Below are 19,201 nucleotides of genomic sequence, written 5' to 3'. Positions count from 1 at the left end.
CAGGGTAGTTCTAAAAATTAAACAAGTAAGTTTGATAAAGCACCTTTATAATTGACACATTTTTATATAATATTAATTAACATAGCTATACTTTATGTATTAATACCTGGCATATAATACATTCTCAAGACCTTGGAATTAGCTTAGTCATTATAACTGGTTTCTTTACCTAGAATCACTCATCTCCCTAATACTTTGCTAGTAAAGGTATCTTCCAGGAACATGGGACAGATGACGTTCTTCCCCTCCCTAAAGGCCCACTAGTTCCCACTGACTCCTCAATAAAGTCCATCAACATACATGATGCAAAGTCATTCCACAATTTGTTTCTAAAAGTCTTTTCTATCTTTGTCTCTCCTTCTCCAATCCAGCAGGACCTTTGCATTCAGGCCCTGGGCTCTGCTTGCTGCTCCCTAGGCACACTGCACACTCTCACACCTTTTCACCTTTACACACATGGCTGTCAGGGTCTAAAACACCTACTGGACAATGCTTTCCTCAAAATTCTGCCCTACCATTAAGGCTTGGTTTGATGCCACCTTGTCCTTGAAAACCTTCTCAGATTCTTCTGGTTAAAATTAGTGGTTTTTCCACATAATTCCCAACATTTTGGAACTACATTTTTTGGAGCACTTCTCTCATTCTGCCCTGTAGAAGTGGTCATTTTTCCACACTTCCTTCTGACAGCAGACAGAAAGTTCCCCAAGGACAAAAGTCTCCCCACAGCATCAGGAGTGAGGCTTGCTCCCGGCAAAAAGTACTCAATAGAAGGTTGCTAAACTTAAAAACATTTCAAAATATGAGATTGCAGGTAATTTCACATTTCAAAAAAAAATTCTGTTGTAACGGCTTTGACATCCAATTGATCAAAGTCTATCTATTTCCCTCTATTTTTATAGAACTCGCTAAGATGCACCATCTATAAGTATTAGTCATTACTAAAAGATCACTAACAAGTCTCTGCCTAAGACACCCTCCCTGGATGTTGCATTACAGTCTCCTTCCATTTATCAGTCACTTATCCTTGAGGCCTGTTTTTTGTTGCTGCATATCTCACGGACAATCTCCTCTAGTCATCTCCTTATATGTTTATTTGAACTAAGAGATCCCATCAGATAAGAACATGAAGTACAATAGGAAACTAATCATTATTTAGTATGGAGATGGATCGCTTTATGTTGCTTTCCCTTAGATGCACTATGCTTTGATAGAATAATGATTAGATAGCATTTATAGTGTCCATCTTCAAAGAAATTTGCAAACTAACTACTGCTCCCAAAAAAAAAAAAAAAAATTCATGTTAAGGTAATTAGGTCCCTTGTGAGAAAGGCATCAAGTTTCTCTTTTGGGGAATAGATAAGGTGCCACAGACAACCTAATTTTTTGAAATTAGAGATGAAAAAGTGCACATAACTGCAGAGCTCTGTTAAATGAAACTAACAAGAATAAGAATGATGGCCAGCCTTAAAGGCCACAGTCTGTACTTCCATACATCATCTCACTGGATCCACCTAGCAACTCCTAACACTTAGTCCCTATTTATTAACCCAGTTTTATAGACAGGAGAACAGAAAGTCACGTGCCAAGATTATATAGATAGTGAGTGACCCAGCCAGGAAGTTGGCTGAATCACTGTGAGATGTAATGAAAATTCTCAGCTAATTGAATCCATTTCTTATCACATATAAAAGAAAACATAGTACCAATATTGTGAGTTAAAATATTAAAAATAAGTTTTCTACAAATATTACTTAGAGCTCATACACCACACTTTGTATATAGAAAATTCTCCACATGGTGGCCTTTTTTGGCCCAGCAGATTAAGCCACCACTTGTGGTGATTATTGGAGTCCCAGTATTGGATTCTTACTCCTACACTTCCAATCCAGCTTCCTGCTAATGTGCCTGAGAAGGCAGCAGAGGATGAACTGGGCACTTGGAACCCTGCCACCCATGTGAGAGACCTGGATGGAGTTTCCGGCTCCTGACTTCAGCTGGCCCAGCCCTGGCTGTTCTGTTGTGGCCATTTGGAGAGTGGACCACCAGATGGAAGATATCTCTCTCTTTATATAGATAATATATATTTTATATTATATATGTTTTATATAATACATATTTATATGTACATATATATTATATATAAATATTATATATTTATATATATAAATATATATAAATATATAATATATAAATATATTATATATAATATGTAAATATATTATGTAAATTATATATTAATATAATATAATATATCTCCCTCCCTCCCCCTTTTTCTCTCCCTCCCTCTCCCCACTCTGCCTTTCAAATCAATCAATAAATGTTTCAAAAAACATATTGTTGAATACTGCCCTAAAAAGGAGTGTAAAATATACTATATTGTGGCCATCACTGTGGTGTAGTAGGTAAGGCCACTGCCTGCAGTGTTGGCATCCCATATGGGCACAAGTTCAAGTCCCAGCTGCTCCACTTCTGATCCAGCTCTTTGCTATGGCCTGGGAAAGCAGTAGAAAATGGCCCAAGTCCTTGGGCCCCTGCACCTGCGTGGGAGATCAGGAAGAAGCTCCTGGCTCTTGGCTTCGGATTGGCTCAGCTCCAGCCATTGTGGCCATATGGGAAGTGAACCATCGGATTGAAGACCTCTCTCTCTGCCTCTGCCTCTCTGTAGGTCTGCCTTTCAAATATATATATATATATATATATATATATATATATATATATATCTCAATTCAAAGTTACTAATTTTAAAAACACATTCTTAAATTGTACTGCATTGAAAGTCATTACTTACTGAGAAGATGACTTCTCTCATGTTTTTCACATACAGAGTCACATAGTCATTCATGTAGGTTTTCAGGTCACTGGGTTTTATTGAATACCAGTTCATCATCAGCGCTGCTTCATTTTCATTATTGCCACTCCAGATGATGATGGAGGGATGAAATTTCAGTCTCCTGACCTGACATTTGAGAAAACATAAAATAATTTTCAAATACTTAACATAAAAAAATCCTGACAGCTACAGTTACTGATAGACATTGCATTTCTGCCCATAAATTCTTATATGCCAGAAAATTCATTAGAAAATTACTAACTTTGGAAATATCATTTAAGAAAACTCTGAGGTTCTTTTTATCTAAGCACAAATTTCCTAAATACGGAGAAGATGACGTTCCTTTTCTCACCTATATAAAAAATTATATATTAAAAAAAAAGAAATCAAAGTCATCATTACCTGAATTGCCAGAAAAGGATTCCTATAAATGCAAAAGGCAGGAGATGCCACATTACAAGGATTCATTCTCAAGCGCAAGTTGAAAGGGCCAGCATTGTGGCATGGTGGGTAAAGCCACTGCCTGCAATGTCGGCATCCCATATGGGTGCTGGTTCAAGTCCTGGCTTCTCCACGTCCAATCCAGCTAATGCACCTGGGAAAGCAGCAGAGGATGGTCCAAGTACTTGGGCCCCTGCACGCACCCAACAGACCTGGAAGAAGGTCCACCCATTAGCGCCATTTGGGGAGTGAACCAGCAGATGGATGATCTTTCTCTTTGTGTCTCTTCCTTTCTCTGACTGTGCCTTTCAAATAAATAAATAAATCCTTTTTTTTAAAAAAAAAAGGAGCAAGTTGAAGTCCTTTGTGAAGAAACAAATGAGGCACAGCCACTAAGAGGATGGAGACTACTACACCAGTCTCCACTGAGAACAAAAACTAGAAAGAGAACTAGAGAAGGTGTTGCAAAGCGAGTGAATCCTGAAGGTACTCTAGAAGTAAAAACATGTGGAAAACAGACTCGGATGATAGAGAATGTGGCTCCTGAAATAACTATCAATGTCACGTCCTGAAAAATCAACTAAGGATACCTATATAGAAAGGAGGAGGTCAGAGAATGAGTATGAAAACACTGCCAACCTTGAGACATGAGCCCTGCAGAGACTGGGCTCACCCAGGCTAGTCCTGTGTAAGGGCAAAGGATCCAGTTCTGCTGTATCTTGGGTGGTTCACACCTGTTCCTTTCTTCTAACACCGGGACGCAGGCCCTGGTAGAGTAGGGTCATGAAATGTTTGAGGAGGACAGCAGGAGTCAACAGTCAAGAGCAATTCCCTTGGAACATGTGCTGGCAACGCTGCTTTGCTGGAGTATATAGCTCCTCTTTCACTGTAACAGCCAGTCCCAGCGATGGAGCCCACTGGTGTTCTGAGGTCTCCATTCAAGAAGCGAAGAAACTCAGACACATGAAGTAGAGGGGCTTTAAGGCTGTAGTAAGGACACATGTTTCCTTTCTAAAATTCAAGTCTTTTGTTTCTCTAAACCAACTTCACAACAGTATTTCCTTTTTTCCCTTCTGTTCTTGGCCAGGAGAGTGAGGGCCGCTACCAAAAGTGACTGGTATATTATGGTGATGATGGAAGTACAAACAGTTCTGAAGAGGAAAAAGCTTAGGGATGCTTCAAGCTAACTTATAATTTTACAGTAGGATTTACTTTGAAATTTTAACAAACTCTGCATAAAATACAGAAAAGAACTGACAGTACACAGATGTTCTATTTATACAAAAGAAAATAAAACTGATAAGCCTACAACCTGTGTAACCATAATTAATATTTTAAGTTATTTATCCAATCTATCCACCCAGTGAAGAATGCAGCCATGGAATAGGAACACAGAAGGAAACAAGTCTTAGACTTCAGGGAGATGACAATCTTGCAAGGGTGACAGAACACTGAACAAGCAACTGGAAGTATGCTGTGTGTCACTCGGACAAAGGAAGGGATGACCTGACCTAGACTGGTAGATGGAGATTTTTCCCAGAGAACGAATGAGTGAGGCAGTGCCCCAAGGGAGGCTGACAGGGAAGGTGTTCCGGTACACAGAGAGCAAAGGGAGATGGGGCCTGGGATGGCTGGAGACCCCGGCCAGGACAGAACCGCTCCATGATGATCTCTAACTTCATCCTGAGGACAAGAAGCCGCCTCTGGATGGCTTTTAGCAAGGGAGGTGTCACTATGCACTTTTTTTTAATTTTTTTTTTTTTTGACAGGCAGAGTGGACAGTGAGAGAGAGAGACAGAGAGAAAGGTCTTCCTTTTGCCATTGGTTCACCCTCCAATGGCCGCCACAGCTGGCGTACCACGCTGATCCGATGGCAGAAGCCAGGTACTTATCCTAGTCTCCCATGGGGTGCAGGGCCCAGGCACTTGGCCCATCCTCCACTGCACTCCCTGGCCACAGCAGAGAGCTGGCCTGGAAGAGGGGCAACCGGGACAGAATCTGGTGCCCCGACCGGGACTAGAACCCGGTGTACCGGCGCCGCAAGGCGGAGGATTAGCCCAGTGAGCCGCGGCGCCGGCCAACTATGCACTTTTTAAACCTTCAAGGCAAAACAGATGCAGAAACCAAATTATGACATGGTGAATTATTAAAAGGCAGTCATACTTGTAACACCCCCAACTCAAGAGAGAGAAGTTTACCAGACACCCCCACAGGCCTTCTTTGTGTTTCCACTTAATCACAGCCTCTTCTTGAGTGTTACAGATTCACTTATTTGCATTTCTTTATAGGTTTTCAAAAAAAAAAATAGGAGAATACTCTTAAAAGTTCACGGAAAAGAAAACTAAAAGATAAGGTTGGCAACGTAGTGCAGCAGGCTAAGTTGCCCGCATCCTCTATTAGAATGCATGGTTTGAGTGCTGACTCCTCCACTTCTCAGCCAGCTTCTTGCTACTGCACTTGGGAGGCAGCACATGATGGCCCTGCCACCCATGTGGGAGACCTGGATGGAGTTTCAGGTTCCTGGCTTTAATTCAGCCTGGCCCTGGTTGTTGTGGGCATTTGGAAGTGAACCAGTGGATAGAAGATCAATCGATCTCTTTCTCTCTCTCTCCCCACCCCCCACCTAACCTTTCAAATAAATAAATCATTAAAAAAAAAAAAAAGACAAGAAAGGCTGGTGTTGTTGCATAGTGGGTTAAGCTGCTAACTGTGACACCAGCATCCCACACAGGCACCACTTCACGCCCTAACTGCTCCACTTCCAATCCAGCTCCCAGCTGATGTGCCTGAAAAAGCAGAAGATGCCCAAATGTTTGGGCCCCTCTACCCACGTGGGAGACCTGGATGAAGCTCCTGGGCTCCTGGCTTCAGCCTGGCCTAGCCCTGGATGTTACAGTCATGTAAGGAATGAACAGCAAATGCAAGATCTCCTCTCTCTCCTCCCCCACTCCCTCCCTCCGACTCTGCCTTTCAAATAAATAAATTGTTTTTTAAAAAGGAGAATAATTTTCTTAACACATTTTTTAATCCATGTATTTTTCTTCTTAGTAAGCACTTTCAGGAATTTTGAATGCCCTTTTTACATCTGCAGACACAGTATTATGAACTCTGAATTTTGACACGCTAGATGGATTTCAATGCATGGACATTCATATCCGTGTTGAATGACAAACGGTCCCACATTGGTTGGGTCAGAGTCCCCTCAAAGTCCTTTTGGCTGTATTTTGAAATAACTCATCCTTTAGAATTATCTGATACTGTCAAGAATGCCACTCTGATTCTACACAGAAACCCATGCTTATGATCGAGGGAGAGGTACTATAAGCAACCTGTGCTTCCAAGCAAGTTTCTCTTGTTCCTCTGAGCAGAGTTTGTTACAAAAATAAATGTGCTCAGCACATGGCTGAAACTATCAGTTGGTGGTTTTATAAATAAGCACTATTACCATTTATAGGTAAGCACCCTCACCATTTCAAATTAAAGGATCCACTATCAACATGGGGGTACAGACAACTCCTTCATATGCTGATCTCATTTCCTTTGGGTAAATTCCCAGGAGTGGGATGGCTGGGTCATATGGTAGATCTATTTTCAGATTTCTGAGGAATCTCTATAATGTATTCCATAATGGTGATGGAGTTAAAAAATGTTGTATATATACATGATGGACTACTACTCAGCCATAAAAAGAATGAAATCCTGTCTTTTGCTACAAAATGGATGCAACTACATACCATTATGCTTAGAGAAATAAGGCAGACCAAAAAGACAGATATCGTATGTTTTCTCTTAATATGCATATACAGTACAATAGAAAATCTGAATGTAAAGAGTGAAACTGACATCTTAGGATTTGATTGTTTATAGCCCTTGCTTATATTCCTGTGGAACAGTGGTCTTTCTACTTTTTACTTGTTAAATACTATATTTAAAACATTAAATCTATGATTATAAAGTAAATAGAGGGGCCGGCACTGTGGCATAGTGCATTAAGCTGCTGCCTGCAGTGCTAGCATCCCATATGGGTGCCAGTTTGAGTCCTGGCTGCTCCACTTCCAATCCAGCTCTCTGCTATGGCCTGGGAAAGCAGTAGAAGATGGTCCAGGTCCTTGGGCCCCTGCACCCATGTGGGAGACCCAGAAGAAGCTCCTGGCTCCTGGCTCCTGGCTCCTGGCTTTGGATCAGCACAGCTCCAGCCATTGTGGCCATCTGGGGAGTGAACCAGAGGATGGAAGACCTCTCTCTTTGTCTCTACCTCTCTCTGTAACTCTGTATTTCAAATAAATAAAATAAATCTTTAAAAAAAGTATATCTTTGAAATACATGAAATCTGTTCTCTTCATATTAACTTAAAAAATTCACTCCCCTCCCAGGAAAAAAAATTTAAATGAAAATAATACTAGAAGGATCTTCCAGAGTCATCTATTTCCTATCCTAGACATGGAATCAGACATTGCTCTAAGAAACCTTTCTTTTAATTTGAAAGATGATTTCCATATAAGGGATACGCAACACTTCTAAGCTAGCCATCATTTCCAGGCCTTTTCACTGGACAGAGGCCATATAAAAACTTTGTTGCAGTTATATATCTATAAATAAACTGTGTGTGTGTGTGTGTGTGTGTGTGTGTGTGTAGCTGTGGAATGCAGAAGGAAACAAGGCAACAAGAATCACTTTCAGGGGCTGACACTGTGGTGTACTGAGTAAGGCCACTGCCTGCAGTGCTAGTATCCCATATGGGTGCTGGTTCAAGTCACAGCTGCTCCACTTCTGATCCAGCTCTCTGCTATGGCCTGGGAAAGCAGTACAAAATGGCCTATGTCCTTGGGCCCCTGCACCCATGTGGGAGACCTAGAAGAAGCTCCTGGCTCCTGCCTTTAGATCAGCACAGCTCCAGCCATTGTGGCCATCTGGGGAATGAACCAGCGATGGAAGACCCCTCTCCCTCCCTCCTTCCCTCCCTCTCTCCATTCCTCCCTCTCTCTCTCTCTGCCTCTTTCTCTGCCTCTCTCTAACTCTGTCTTTCAAATAAATAAAGAAAATCTTTAAAAATATCACTTTTAATATTTGTCTTGAGCATTCCAGAGTGGTGCAGCCATTTGCTGAGGTGAGGATAACTGCAAGAGAAGCAAGACAGGCGAGGGCTGACGTGCTTTGGACACGGTGTGTTTGTAAAGTCCTACTGAGCCTCCCAGCAGAGGCACCAGTAGGCAGTTGGATACAAGAATGAAGAATTCAGCCAAGAAGTTATAAATCTGGGCGTCATCAACAAATAAGTGACAAAAAGCTGTGACACTGGGTACAGTCAGGTAGACTGTGCAATTTTCATTTATTAGGGAGCAAAAAAAATTGAGGAGAGATTTAACAAATGGCAAAACTGCAAGGAACACATTTTCCTTCTTCTTGGTATTTCAATAACATACCTGGTAGGCAACTTCTGCTCTCACGGAGTCCAGGAAGCCCTGGTCGGTTGGATAGAGGGCGCAGGCAAACATGAAATCCTGCCATATCTATGGGATCAAATCAGACAACAAAGCACTTCATAAATTTCATTGCACAGAAAGGATGTCTTCAATCTGAACACTGGTGACTATTTTTCCCACAAACGAAAAATCAAGTTATCTCAGAGTGTGATCATATGAGCAACGCTATGCATAAGGACATGGAGGACAGGCACTCACAGAACTCTAGCCTTTCCAGACTGCATAGAAGATGCAGTGCCTTAGAAGAGACAATGGGGGCTGGCACTGTGGCATAGAGGGTTAACCTTCCACCTGCAACACCAGCATCCTATATGGGCACGGTTCATGTCCTGGCTGCTCCACTTCCAATCCAGCTCCCGGATAATGTGCTTGGGAAAGCAGCAGAAGATGGCCCAAGTGCTTGGGCCCCTGCATCCATGTGGGAGACCCAGATGAAGCTCCTGGCTTTGGCCTGGCCCAGCCCTGTCTGTTGAAGCCATTTGGGGAGTTAACCGGCAGACCGAAGATATATGTATCTCTCTCTCCCTTCCTCCCTCTCTCCATAATTCTGACATTCAAATAAACAAACAAATCTTTGAAAAAGAAGAAGATATAGTGTTAGGTAGAAAGGAATGGAAGGAGACAGGCATCTGGTATTGGAGTTAAGATGCCACCTGCACAGCGGCTGGGCAGCAGTTAAAGATCCACTTGGACACACGCATCCCAGATTGAAGTGCTTGGGTCCAAGTCCCTGCTCCATACCCAGTTCCAGTTTCCTGCTAATGTGCAACCCTGGGAGGCAGCAGGTCATGACTCAAGCAGCTGGGTCCCTGCCACCCAGATAGGAGACCAGAACTGAATTCTTGGCTCCTGATTTCAGCCTGGCCCAGCCCCAGTGATGTGGGTATTTGGAGGGTGAATCAGTAAATGGGAGCTTTCTCTGTCTCTTTGCCTTTCATATATGTACAATAATAAGATGTTTTTTAAAGTAAACGAAGGTAAAGGAAGAAAGGAGAATTCAAAAGAAACAGATGATGGGTACTTGGTGCAATGATTAAAATGCCACTTGGGATGCCCACATTCCATATTGGGGTGCCTGGGTTCAAGTCTCAGCTCCACTCCTGCACCCAGCTTCCCGCTAATTTGTGCCTGGGAGGTACCAGGTGGTGTCTTAAGTACTTGGGTCTCTACCAACCACACGGGAGACCCAGACTGAGTTCCCAGCTCCTGACCTGGACTTAGTCCATCACCAGATGTTGGGAGCATCTGAGAAGTGAACTAGCAAATGAAAAATTCTCCTCTTTCATCTCTCTGCCTTTAAAAGAAGTAAAAATATATCACAATGTTTTACAAAAGGAAATAGTGAGTGTGTTAAAGAGAAATGAAAGGAAGCTTCCCTCAGTCCCTCCTCACTCCTTACTCATTCTAATTTTCACCAGGCATTCGGTATCGAGAGATGCACCAAACAGCTAAGAATCATGCTTTATTTATGAAGGAATTAACTTTTATGGTCAAAGGACTGCTGCATGCAGTTTTAGTAATGAAACCATGTAACACTCTTCTGGGTGGGGGTGGGGGGGTGCTGCAGGGCAGTGGTTTAGAGCACAGCCCCAAAATAGCCTGCCAGAGTGGAAATCGATCAATCGATCTATCATCTGTCTATCCATCCATCCATCATCTATCTAAATATCTAGCCAGCCAGCCAGCCAGCCACCTGTTTATCTCTCTGTCTTGAAAAGCACATGGACAGAAAGATCCTCCATTCGCTGGATCACTCCCCACCATCAGCCAGAACTGGCCAGGCCAGAGCCAGGAGCTTGGATCTGAATGTCAGTCTCCCATGTGGGATGCAGGGACCGAACCACCTGAGTCATCTGCTGGATTCCAAGATGCACACTGGCAGGAAGTTGGGTGGGAAAAAGAGCTGGGACTTGAACCCAGAGCCTCAGTTATGGGATGTGGGCATCTCAAGCAGCATCTTCGCCACTGCACCCAACACCGGCCCCTGGAGTGGGACTCTTAACTCCACCACACAAAAAGGCTGTGTGGTTTAGTCAAAGTATTTAACCATTCCACGCGTCAGTTTCCATACCTGTAAATAAGGATAGAGAACAATAGTAACTGCTTCCCTGGACAGGCATGGACAAAAATAAAAGAATACACTCAGAGCACTTAGAATGCTGCGGGACACTCAGTCAATACTGGAATACATCAGCAGCAGCATCATAAGCCTTATTATTTTTATAATTCTTCTTCTGTGGCAGGCTGTATATCTAGAACTGCAATATGAGAACTAAAAGAATATATTTCTTTGGCTTAATCCCCACCAATGCAAAACACATTGAAAGCATTTAATAACAATATTAACCACACCATTTATTCACTTAATTTTATTGTTTTTCTTATTGTTTTGTTAGAGGTCCTAAATGTTGGGCTTTTTAACTATTTTATGTATACTTACATATCGAAGAAAATAACAAAGACAAGTAGATATATACTTAGACATAACTAATTTATAAAGAATGCTGATCACTTAAAAATCATTAAGTAATTCTGATGTTCCCTATCAACTATAACTCTCGGTTTACATGATGTCATGACTTGCTTCAGCGTAAAATGGGACATCACTCCTGGCTCTGAGAAAGGGAGTAAGGGTCACCTGCTCAGAACACTGCAGGTCACACTGAGTGTACAGTAGCTCACCAGCACACAACACAGCTGTCAGTGACTCACCATTATTCCCAGCTCATCACACAGCTCATAGAATTCATCCTGCTCGTAAACTCCTCCTCCCCACACCCGCAGGGTGTTCATGTTCGCATCCACAACAGACTGCAAAAGAAGCCGGAGCCTGTGGAAGAAATGTTAAAAACAACCGCATGAAAGGTTTAGAAAACACACTGGGGGCCAGCATTGTGAAGCCAGCTCCCTGCTAATGGTGTGTGGAAGCAGTGGAAGACGGCCCAAGTGCTTGGGTCCCTGCTACCCATGTGGGAGACCCAGATGGAGCTCTAGGCTCCCAGTTTCAGCCTGGCTCAGCTCCAACCTCTGCGGCCATTTGGGGAGTGAACTAGCGGATGGAAGATCTCTCTCTTGCTCTGTCTCCCTCTCTGTTTAACTGCCTGCCAAATAAGAAATCTTTTTTTAAAAAAAGAAAAAGAAAATATATTGTGATAAATACACATTTCAAATCTCTGTTGGAAAAACACACTTAAAGTTATCATGATGCAGATGTAATTCTAATTAAAGAATGTAAGATAACATTATATACACATTAATCACATGCAAACAAACTTGGAGAAATTAAGGATGATCACCTTTGTTCACCTTCAAAATTTTCAGTATGTTCTACTACTTTAAAACTAAATTTTTGTGGGCCAGTGTCATGGTGTAATAGGTTGGGCCATGGCCTGCAGTGCCAGCATTCCATATGGGTGCCAGTTTGAGTCCCAGCTGCACCACTTCTAATCCAGCTCCCTACTAATGGCCTGAGAAGGCAGTGGCGGATGGCCCAAGTCCCTGGGCCTCTGCACCCACGTGAGGGACCTGGATGAGACTCCTGGCTCTGTCCAGACCCAGCCCTGACCGTTGTGGCCATTTGGGGAGTGAACCAGTGGGTAGAAGAGCTCTCTCCCTCTCCCCCTCCCTCTCCCCTTCTCCCTCTCTCTCCCCCTCCCCCTCACTCTAACTCTAACTCAGCCTTTCAAAATAAAATAAGTCTTTAAAAAAAAGAGAGAGAGAGAAAGTACAGCTGTAAATGTTGGGTAGCGAGCACTATTTTTATGTAACCATTTCAAAGTACAAAACAAAAATCAAGGCTAGAATATGCCTGTTACTGCCTCACCCACCCTTAGCTCCTTTTTTACAGTTCCTCCAGCCTGACACTTCTTTCTCCAGTAAACTTCCTATTTTTCTCATTTTCTATCTCATTATGTTTAGGAAAATCAACATTTACAGCCAATCTGAGGGCATGTTCCCATAGGACACTGTGCCCAGGAATGAGTCAGGAAACCAATAAAATGCTGGCTGGGCCCGCAGCGCATTGTGCTCTCTCGGCAAGAGCACTGTGGCCAGCTTGCTAACCAGCCCCCAGGGCAGTGCAGGGGCACTGGGAAGGGAAAGGAGCGAATCATCCCATCTGTATCTGGACAAGAATTTCATTTTCTTAGGAAACCTAAAATGATACACAGGTTTTGTAACAAAAGGAAACTGCAGGGCCGGTGCTGTGGCGTAGCAGGAGAAGCCGCCACCTGCGGCGCCGGCATCCCACATGGGCAACGGTTCAAGTCCCAGCTGCTGCACTTCCAATCCAGCTCTCTGCTATGGCCTGGGAAAGCAAAAGATGGCCCAACTCCTTGGGCCCCTGCACCCATGAGGGAGACCTGGAAGAGGCTCCTGGCTTCGGATCAGCACAACTCTGGCTGTTGAAGCCAATTGGGGAGTGAACCAGCAGATGGAAGACCTCTCTCTCCCTCCTGTCTGCCTGCCTGCCTCTCCTCTCTCTGTGTAACTCTGACTTTCAAATAAAAAAATACATCTTTTAAAAAAAAGAAAATTGCTACAACTTCAGACAGGAGTTAGGTACCAACCTAACATTTACACTCTATACATCTAATGATATACTACAGTGCATATTGCTACATTGGTATTAAAATTACAGTGTTAAGGAATAAATTAGGTAAAAAGTGTTTATTTTCACTTGAGAGATTTTCACTATCACAAAAGTAGTAACTAATATGCCCAATCAGGAAACAGTAGATTCTTCTAAAGTTTTATTCTCAAAGACTCAGAAAACACATTTTTGTAGAACTAGAATTTTTAAGAATCTTTTTGCTTTATTTTTTAAACAAATTTTATGGTATATACGTGAAATACACGATATGTGAAGGACCTCTGTGAGTGAGACCTCAGTGGAAAGAAGGGGCCATCAAAGAAGAAAATACTTTTCTCTGAAGGGAGGAGAGAACTTCCACTTTAATTATGGCCCTGAACAAATACTGACTGAGTTTGTGGAGTCAAAAGCCTTCCATAGCCTTGGCAGCTCATGTCAAGATCCTCAGGTGATCACTGATGTCATAAACAAGAGTGCCAATTGTTAAATCAACAACAGGAGTCACTGTGCACTTGCTCCCCATGTAGGATCTCTGTCAATGTGTTGTACTTTGAGAATTAACTGTAAAACTTGTTCTCAAACAGTACTTTATACTTTGTGTGTATGTATGGGTGCAAATTGTTGAAATCTTAGTATAGAGTTGATCTTCTGTATATAAAGTTAATTAAAAATGAATCTTAATGAATAATGGGATGGGAGAGGGAGTAGGAAGTGATATGGGAGTTGGGGTGGGAAGGCGGGTATGGGGGGAAGAACCACTATATTCCTAAAGTTGTACCTATGGAATCAGCATTCATTAAATAAAAGCTTTTAAAAAAATACATGATATAATAGGCGTCTACGGCCATACCACCCTGAACGCGCCCGATCTCGTCTGATATAATAGGCAACATACAGATAGCAAAAAAGGTTATTATAGTGATGCAAATTAACATATCCACCACCTCCCATAGTTACCCATTTTTTGTTCTGTTTGTGTGGCAAGGGCAACCAAAATCTACTCATTTTGCATGAATCCTAGTTGCAGTCCAGTTGCATAATCTGTAGCCCTCATGATGTACAATGGATTAGCTCTCCAGAGTCACGCATCCTACATATCTCCTACTTTGTATTCTTTCAGCTCAATCTTCCCATTTCCCCCATCCACCTAACATCTACTTCAGTTCTCTGTTAAAGAAAAGTAAAAGAAGATGTAAATATCTGAGATAAAAAGTAAGCATGGAAGGCCAGCGCTGTGGCGTAGCAGGTAAAACTGCTGCCTGCAGTGCCAGCATCCCATATGGGTGCAATATGGGTGCCAGTTCAAGTCCCGGCTGCTCTACTTCTGATCCAGCTCTCTGCTATGGCCTGGGAAAGCAGTAGAAGATGGCCCTAGTCCTTGGGCCCCTGCACCCATGTGGGAGAATCAGAGGAGACTCCTGGCTCCTGGCTTCAGATCGGCACAGTGCCAGCCGTTGCAGCCAAGTTGGGGAGTGAACCAGCGAATGGAGGACCTCTCTTCTTTCTGTGTGTAACTGACTTTCAAATAAATAAATAAGGGCTGGCACCATGGCTCACTTGGTTAATCCTCTGCCTGCGGAACCGGCATCCCATATGGGCGCCAGGTTCTATTCCCGGTTGTCCAGCTCTCTGCTGTGGCCTGGGAGGGCAGTGGAGGATGGCCCAAGTGCTTAGGCCCCTGCACCCATGTGGGAGACCAGGAAGAAGCACCTGGCTCCTGGCTTCAGATCGGCACAGCGCCAGCCGTAGCGGCCATTTGGGGGGTGAACCAACAGAAGGAAGACCTTTCTGTCTCTCTCTCTGTCTATAACTCTGTCAAAAATAAAAGATAAAAAAAATAAAATAATAAATAAATCTTAAAAAAAAAAGTATGGGTCCCATCTTTTGGAACCATGGTCAAAAATATCTGTTATTCTTCCAAAAACTGAAAAACAATGAAATCAATGATTTTTTTCCAGAGACAAACTATGCAAAATTGAATTCATTATTTTCTTATACCTTTAGAGTAAACAAGTACAGTTGTCTAAAAATGCATGGCTACAGAGGCGAGGGCTAAGTCTTGCAGTTAAGACACTCCCTAGGGGCCTGCGCCGTGGCTCACTTGGTTAATCCTCCACTTGTGGTGCCCGCATCCCATATGGGCACCAGTTCTAGTCCCAGTTGCTCTTCTTCCAGTCCAGTTCTCTGCTGTGGCCCAGGAGTGCAGTGGAGGATGGCTCAAGTGCTTGGGCCCTGCACCCCATGGGAGACCAGGAGGAAGCACCAGGCTCCTGGCTTCAGATCAGTGCAGCGCTGGCCGTAGCAGCCATTTGGAGAGTCAACCAATGGAAGGAAGACCTTTCTCTCTGCCTCTCTCACTGTCTATAACTCTGTCAAAAAAAGACAGTCCCTGTGGAGTGTCTGTATTCGAAACCTGCCTCTGGATCCCAACTCATTTCCTGCTCACTCAGACTTGTGGAAGCATCGATGACTCAAGTAATTGAGTTCCTTATCACCAAATGGGAGGACTAGACTGGGTCCCCAGGCTCAGCTTTGGCCTCAGTCCAGACTTGGCAGTCATGGGCACTTGGGGAGTGAACCAACAGGAGCATATTTTCATTCATTCTCTCTCTCCCTCTCTCCCTTTGTCTCTTTCTTTCAGTGCCTCTCAAAAAATTTTTAAATATCTTTAAAGGATGGCTTCACTGGTCTCAGTGTAGCTCCAAGACTACAGCTGAAGAGAATGGAAAATACAAGTGTATTCAAAAAAAATCCTGTCCATTCTAAACATTCCAATATCCTAGAATCATACACTACCCCTCAGTTCCTTGGGACTAAAGAAAGTAAAAATTAGTAACTCTTCAGCATGTGTGACTGTTAATTTAAAAAAGTAACAAGAAATCATAACTTACGTATCAGAAGTTACTCGATCCTGGAATGAATCTACTGGGATCCAGTTTGAGCCTTTCAGAAACATGGGAAGTCCATTAATTTTGAAGTAGAAACTCAAGCCAGGAGACCCTTTTATGGGCTCTTCTACAAGTTCCACTGTCCTGAAGTAAACCTATCATTAACAGAATTGAATACTCAATATCAAATTGAAAATATAGCAAAACAAAAATTTTAAAAGTAGCATTTTTAACAACTTACATCAGCAGACCTTAATATCAATTTTCCTATTTTCTAGGAAGAACTTAATCTGGAAATGCACATTTAGGGAAAAAAATGTACAAAATATTTGTAGTCTTATTTAACTTTTAAAGGAAAAGTATAAAAACCATAAAGAGTAAATAATATCCTAGTCTTCCTCAGGAAAAGGTATTTGTAATTACATCAAGAAAAAAACAAATTTGAAGATGACATTTCAAAATTAAAACTGAAGCTGTTTGACAAAAATAGGGGAAAAAGTTGTCAAACTGACACATGCTTGAGTTGAAAACACGTTCTCTTTAATGGTGTTACATTTTTAAGTGTTAAAGTGTGCCTCTTAGATGCAAAGACATACAGCAAAAAGTATTCCATTATCTAACAACTTTCCCATTGTCATAGCACATTACTATGAAACAACTTGGTCTAACGGACAATGTAATCCTAAGGAGGACAATGTAATCCTAAGGAGCTGTTACACTCAACGCAATGTTTGGGAGAGTTCTGGCCTCCTGGCTGGCAGGGACTGAGGTGTGCTAGAGGGAAGATCAAGGGGCACACACACCCCTGCCAGCTCAGCTACATGAGAAGCTGAGACATCATTGCCGACACAGTCCAGCCAGGTTTCTCCACAGTTACACGTGGGAAGCAAGATCCTTCACAGACAGGCTCTGGCATTCTCATCAAAATCATCTTTATTCCAGCCATAAACCCAACCAAGGAATGAGTGACATGGTTCTACACAGTAGAACCAGAATTACACACTTCTCCAATTAAAAACTACTAAAACGTCACCTGTGATGACTATGTGTTAGAATTTCCTGGTGACTGTTCAAAGCATCACCCCAATACAAATCTCACCATCACTCATTTTGACTAGCTTGTACAAATGGTACAAGGATGGGCAACACATCCCAGAAAAACAGTGTACAGAGTGGAGCCAGACTACCCACAAGTGGAAGTGTACCACACTTCACTCCAAAGGGATATTCCCATCACACACACCAGCTTCACCCCAAGAGTGCACTGCACATCTTCACCACCACGCCTACATGGTCTGCATCACTGACTTCCCAACACAAAGCCTTCCTCCACAGTCCACCTCCTCCCACAAATGAGTCACATGTTACCCAGAGGTAAACAATCCATGCTTTTCAAATTCCTAACATATACAAAGGCAACTCAAAACTTTCACGGAACATGCAATTAAAAGATAAGTTTCTTGTGGTGGAAACAATTTTTGAAATCCAGGCATAGTGTTTTCATAATACATTTTCCACAAACTGTTAGAAGATCCCTCATATAAGCCTTGATTCTCCATGGATCTTTAAAATGAAAGAACACCCGTGGTAGCAGAATGGCCCCTGGATGACATCATTGCTCAGCTGCCACCACTCATCAAAAAAAAAGTGTTTAGCCTCGTTTAGCCTAGCAGTGAAGAGGCCAGTTAGCACATCCTCGTTCCACTCCAGAGTGAGCCTCCAGCTCTGGCTCCTGATTCCAGCCTCCTGCCAGTGCAGACTCTCAGAGGCTGAAGACGATGGCTCAAGTAACAGGTGTCGGACACCCATTTGGGAGACATCAACTGAGTTCCCAGATCCTAGCTTTGACACCCCCACACACCCTCACCAACAGGTGTGGGCATTTGGGGAGAGAGCCAGCAGATGGAAGTGTGTGTGCGTGTGTGTGTGTCTGTCTATCTCCCAAACAAATATTTGTTTTTCAAAACATAAACTTGGAAATTAAAACAGAGTACATGTGCTTACTTGAACTAACTACTCTGTTTCTTTTCCCAAAAATCACAATGCTACAACAGCTGTTCTTTTTTAAAAAATCAATAAAGGAGTCATCCTTTTCCACAGCATTAAACTACCTACCACTGTTTCACTTTCTTACTTTGTTTTACCTATGCAGCAGCACAAAAGATCTCAGAATTAACCTAAGAGATACGGAGTAAGGCCTAGAGGAAGATGATCCAGACGTGGACCCCACACCTGCTTCAGGGCTGCGGCAGGTAAAGAACACACAGTAATTTCAGAGGGGACTTTTACATCACCTTCATGGTGGGTTCCCACATCTAGATCAGTGGCTGCTTCTGGATTCTCGTTTGCTCTGCTTCTAAGGCAGAGTTTAGGTAGAAAAGTTTTCAGATCTTATCTCAGTGTGTTCTCAGCTCTCTGTGCTCCTCAGGCTATCTTACATTATTCCTTCTGTCATGTCTAGAACATAATTGTTCAATACATTCTTAGTTCAGCACCAAGCTTTCCTTGCAACCTATACAGAAGCACAAAAAAGATTAGGAACTGCTTGACAGTAATATTTTTAATTTTACCTAAAACTCATTCTAAAGTTGAATATTTTAATCTCTTCCCAAATAGAAATCTATTTATAATAGGCTCTTCCCTAATTCTGTCAACATCTAGAAATTCTGAAAACACGAAACTGGTACTTCAGAGTCCTATGTCAATCACAGAAGGGAAGAATACACGCCAAAGAAACTGGGTGAAATAAGAAATAAAATTATGATGAAAGCCACTTTCACTCAGTTTTACACGTTGTTAGTAAAATGGTGCAGTCTTATCTGTGGCACGATCTACACCCCCGACACCATCCTAGGCTCTAGCCCCCACTGCCATTGCTGGAAGCCAGGTGACCACATGGCCCAACCACCAGTGTCAGCTCCACCCCATTCTAATGAGATTTGCTGCTCTTACTTCCCTGCCCGCCTCC

The 19,201-nt window shown here is 42.7% G+C and overlaps 1 protein-coding gene across 1 annotated transcript in view; it reads right to left on the bottom strand.

The window, feature by feature from the left end:
* Positions 1–19,201, bottom strand: part of MANBA (mannosidase beta) — a 131,171-nt gene that overhangs the window by 37,224 nt on the left and 74,746 nt on the right. The window contains exons 8-11 of the mRNA XM_051819549.2: positions 16,237–16,388; positions 11,467–11,584; positions 8,695–8,781; positions 2,789–2,956 (exon numbers count right to left, since the gene is read on the bottom strand). Of these exons, the coding sequence (XP_051675509.2) occupies positions 2,789–2,956; positions 8,695–8,781; positions 11,467–11,584; positions 16,237–16,388 (525 nt within the window). The remainder of the gene's footprint in view (positions 1–2,788; positions 2,957–8,694; positions 8,782–11,466; positions 11,585–16,236; positions 16,389–19,201) is intronic.

This window comes from Oryctolagus cuniculus, chromosome 8 (genome assembly GCF_964237555.1).
Source record: "Oryctolagus cuniculus chromosome 8, mOryCun1.1, whole genome shotgun sequence".
NCBI lineage: Eukaryota > Metazoa > Chordata > Mammalia > Lagomorpha > Leporidae > Oryctolagus > Oryctolagus cuniculus.
The sequence above is the reverse complement of the archived record's forward strand: the minus strand, read 5'-3'. Positions and strand labels throughout refer to the sequence as shown.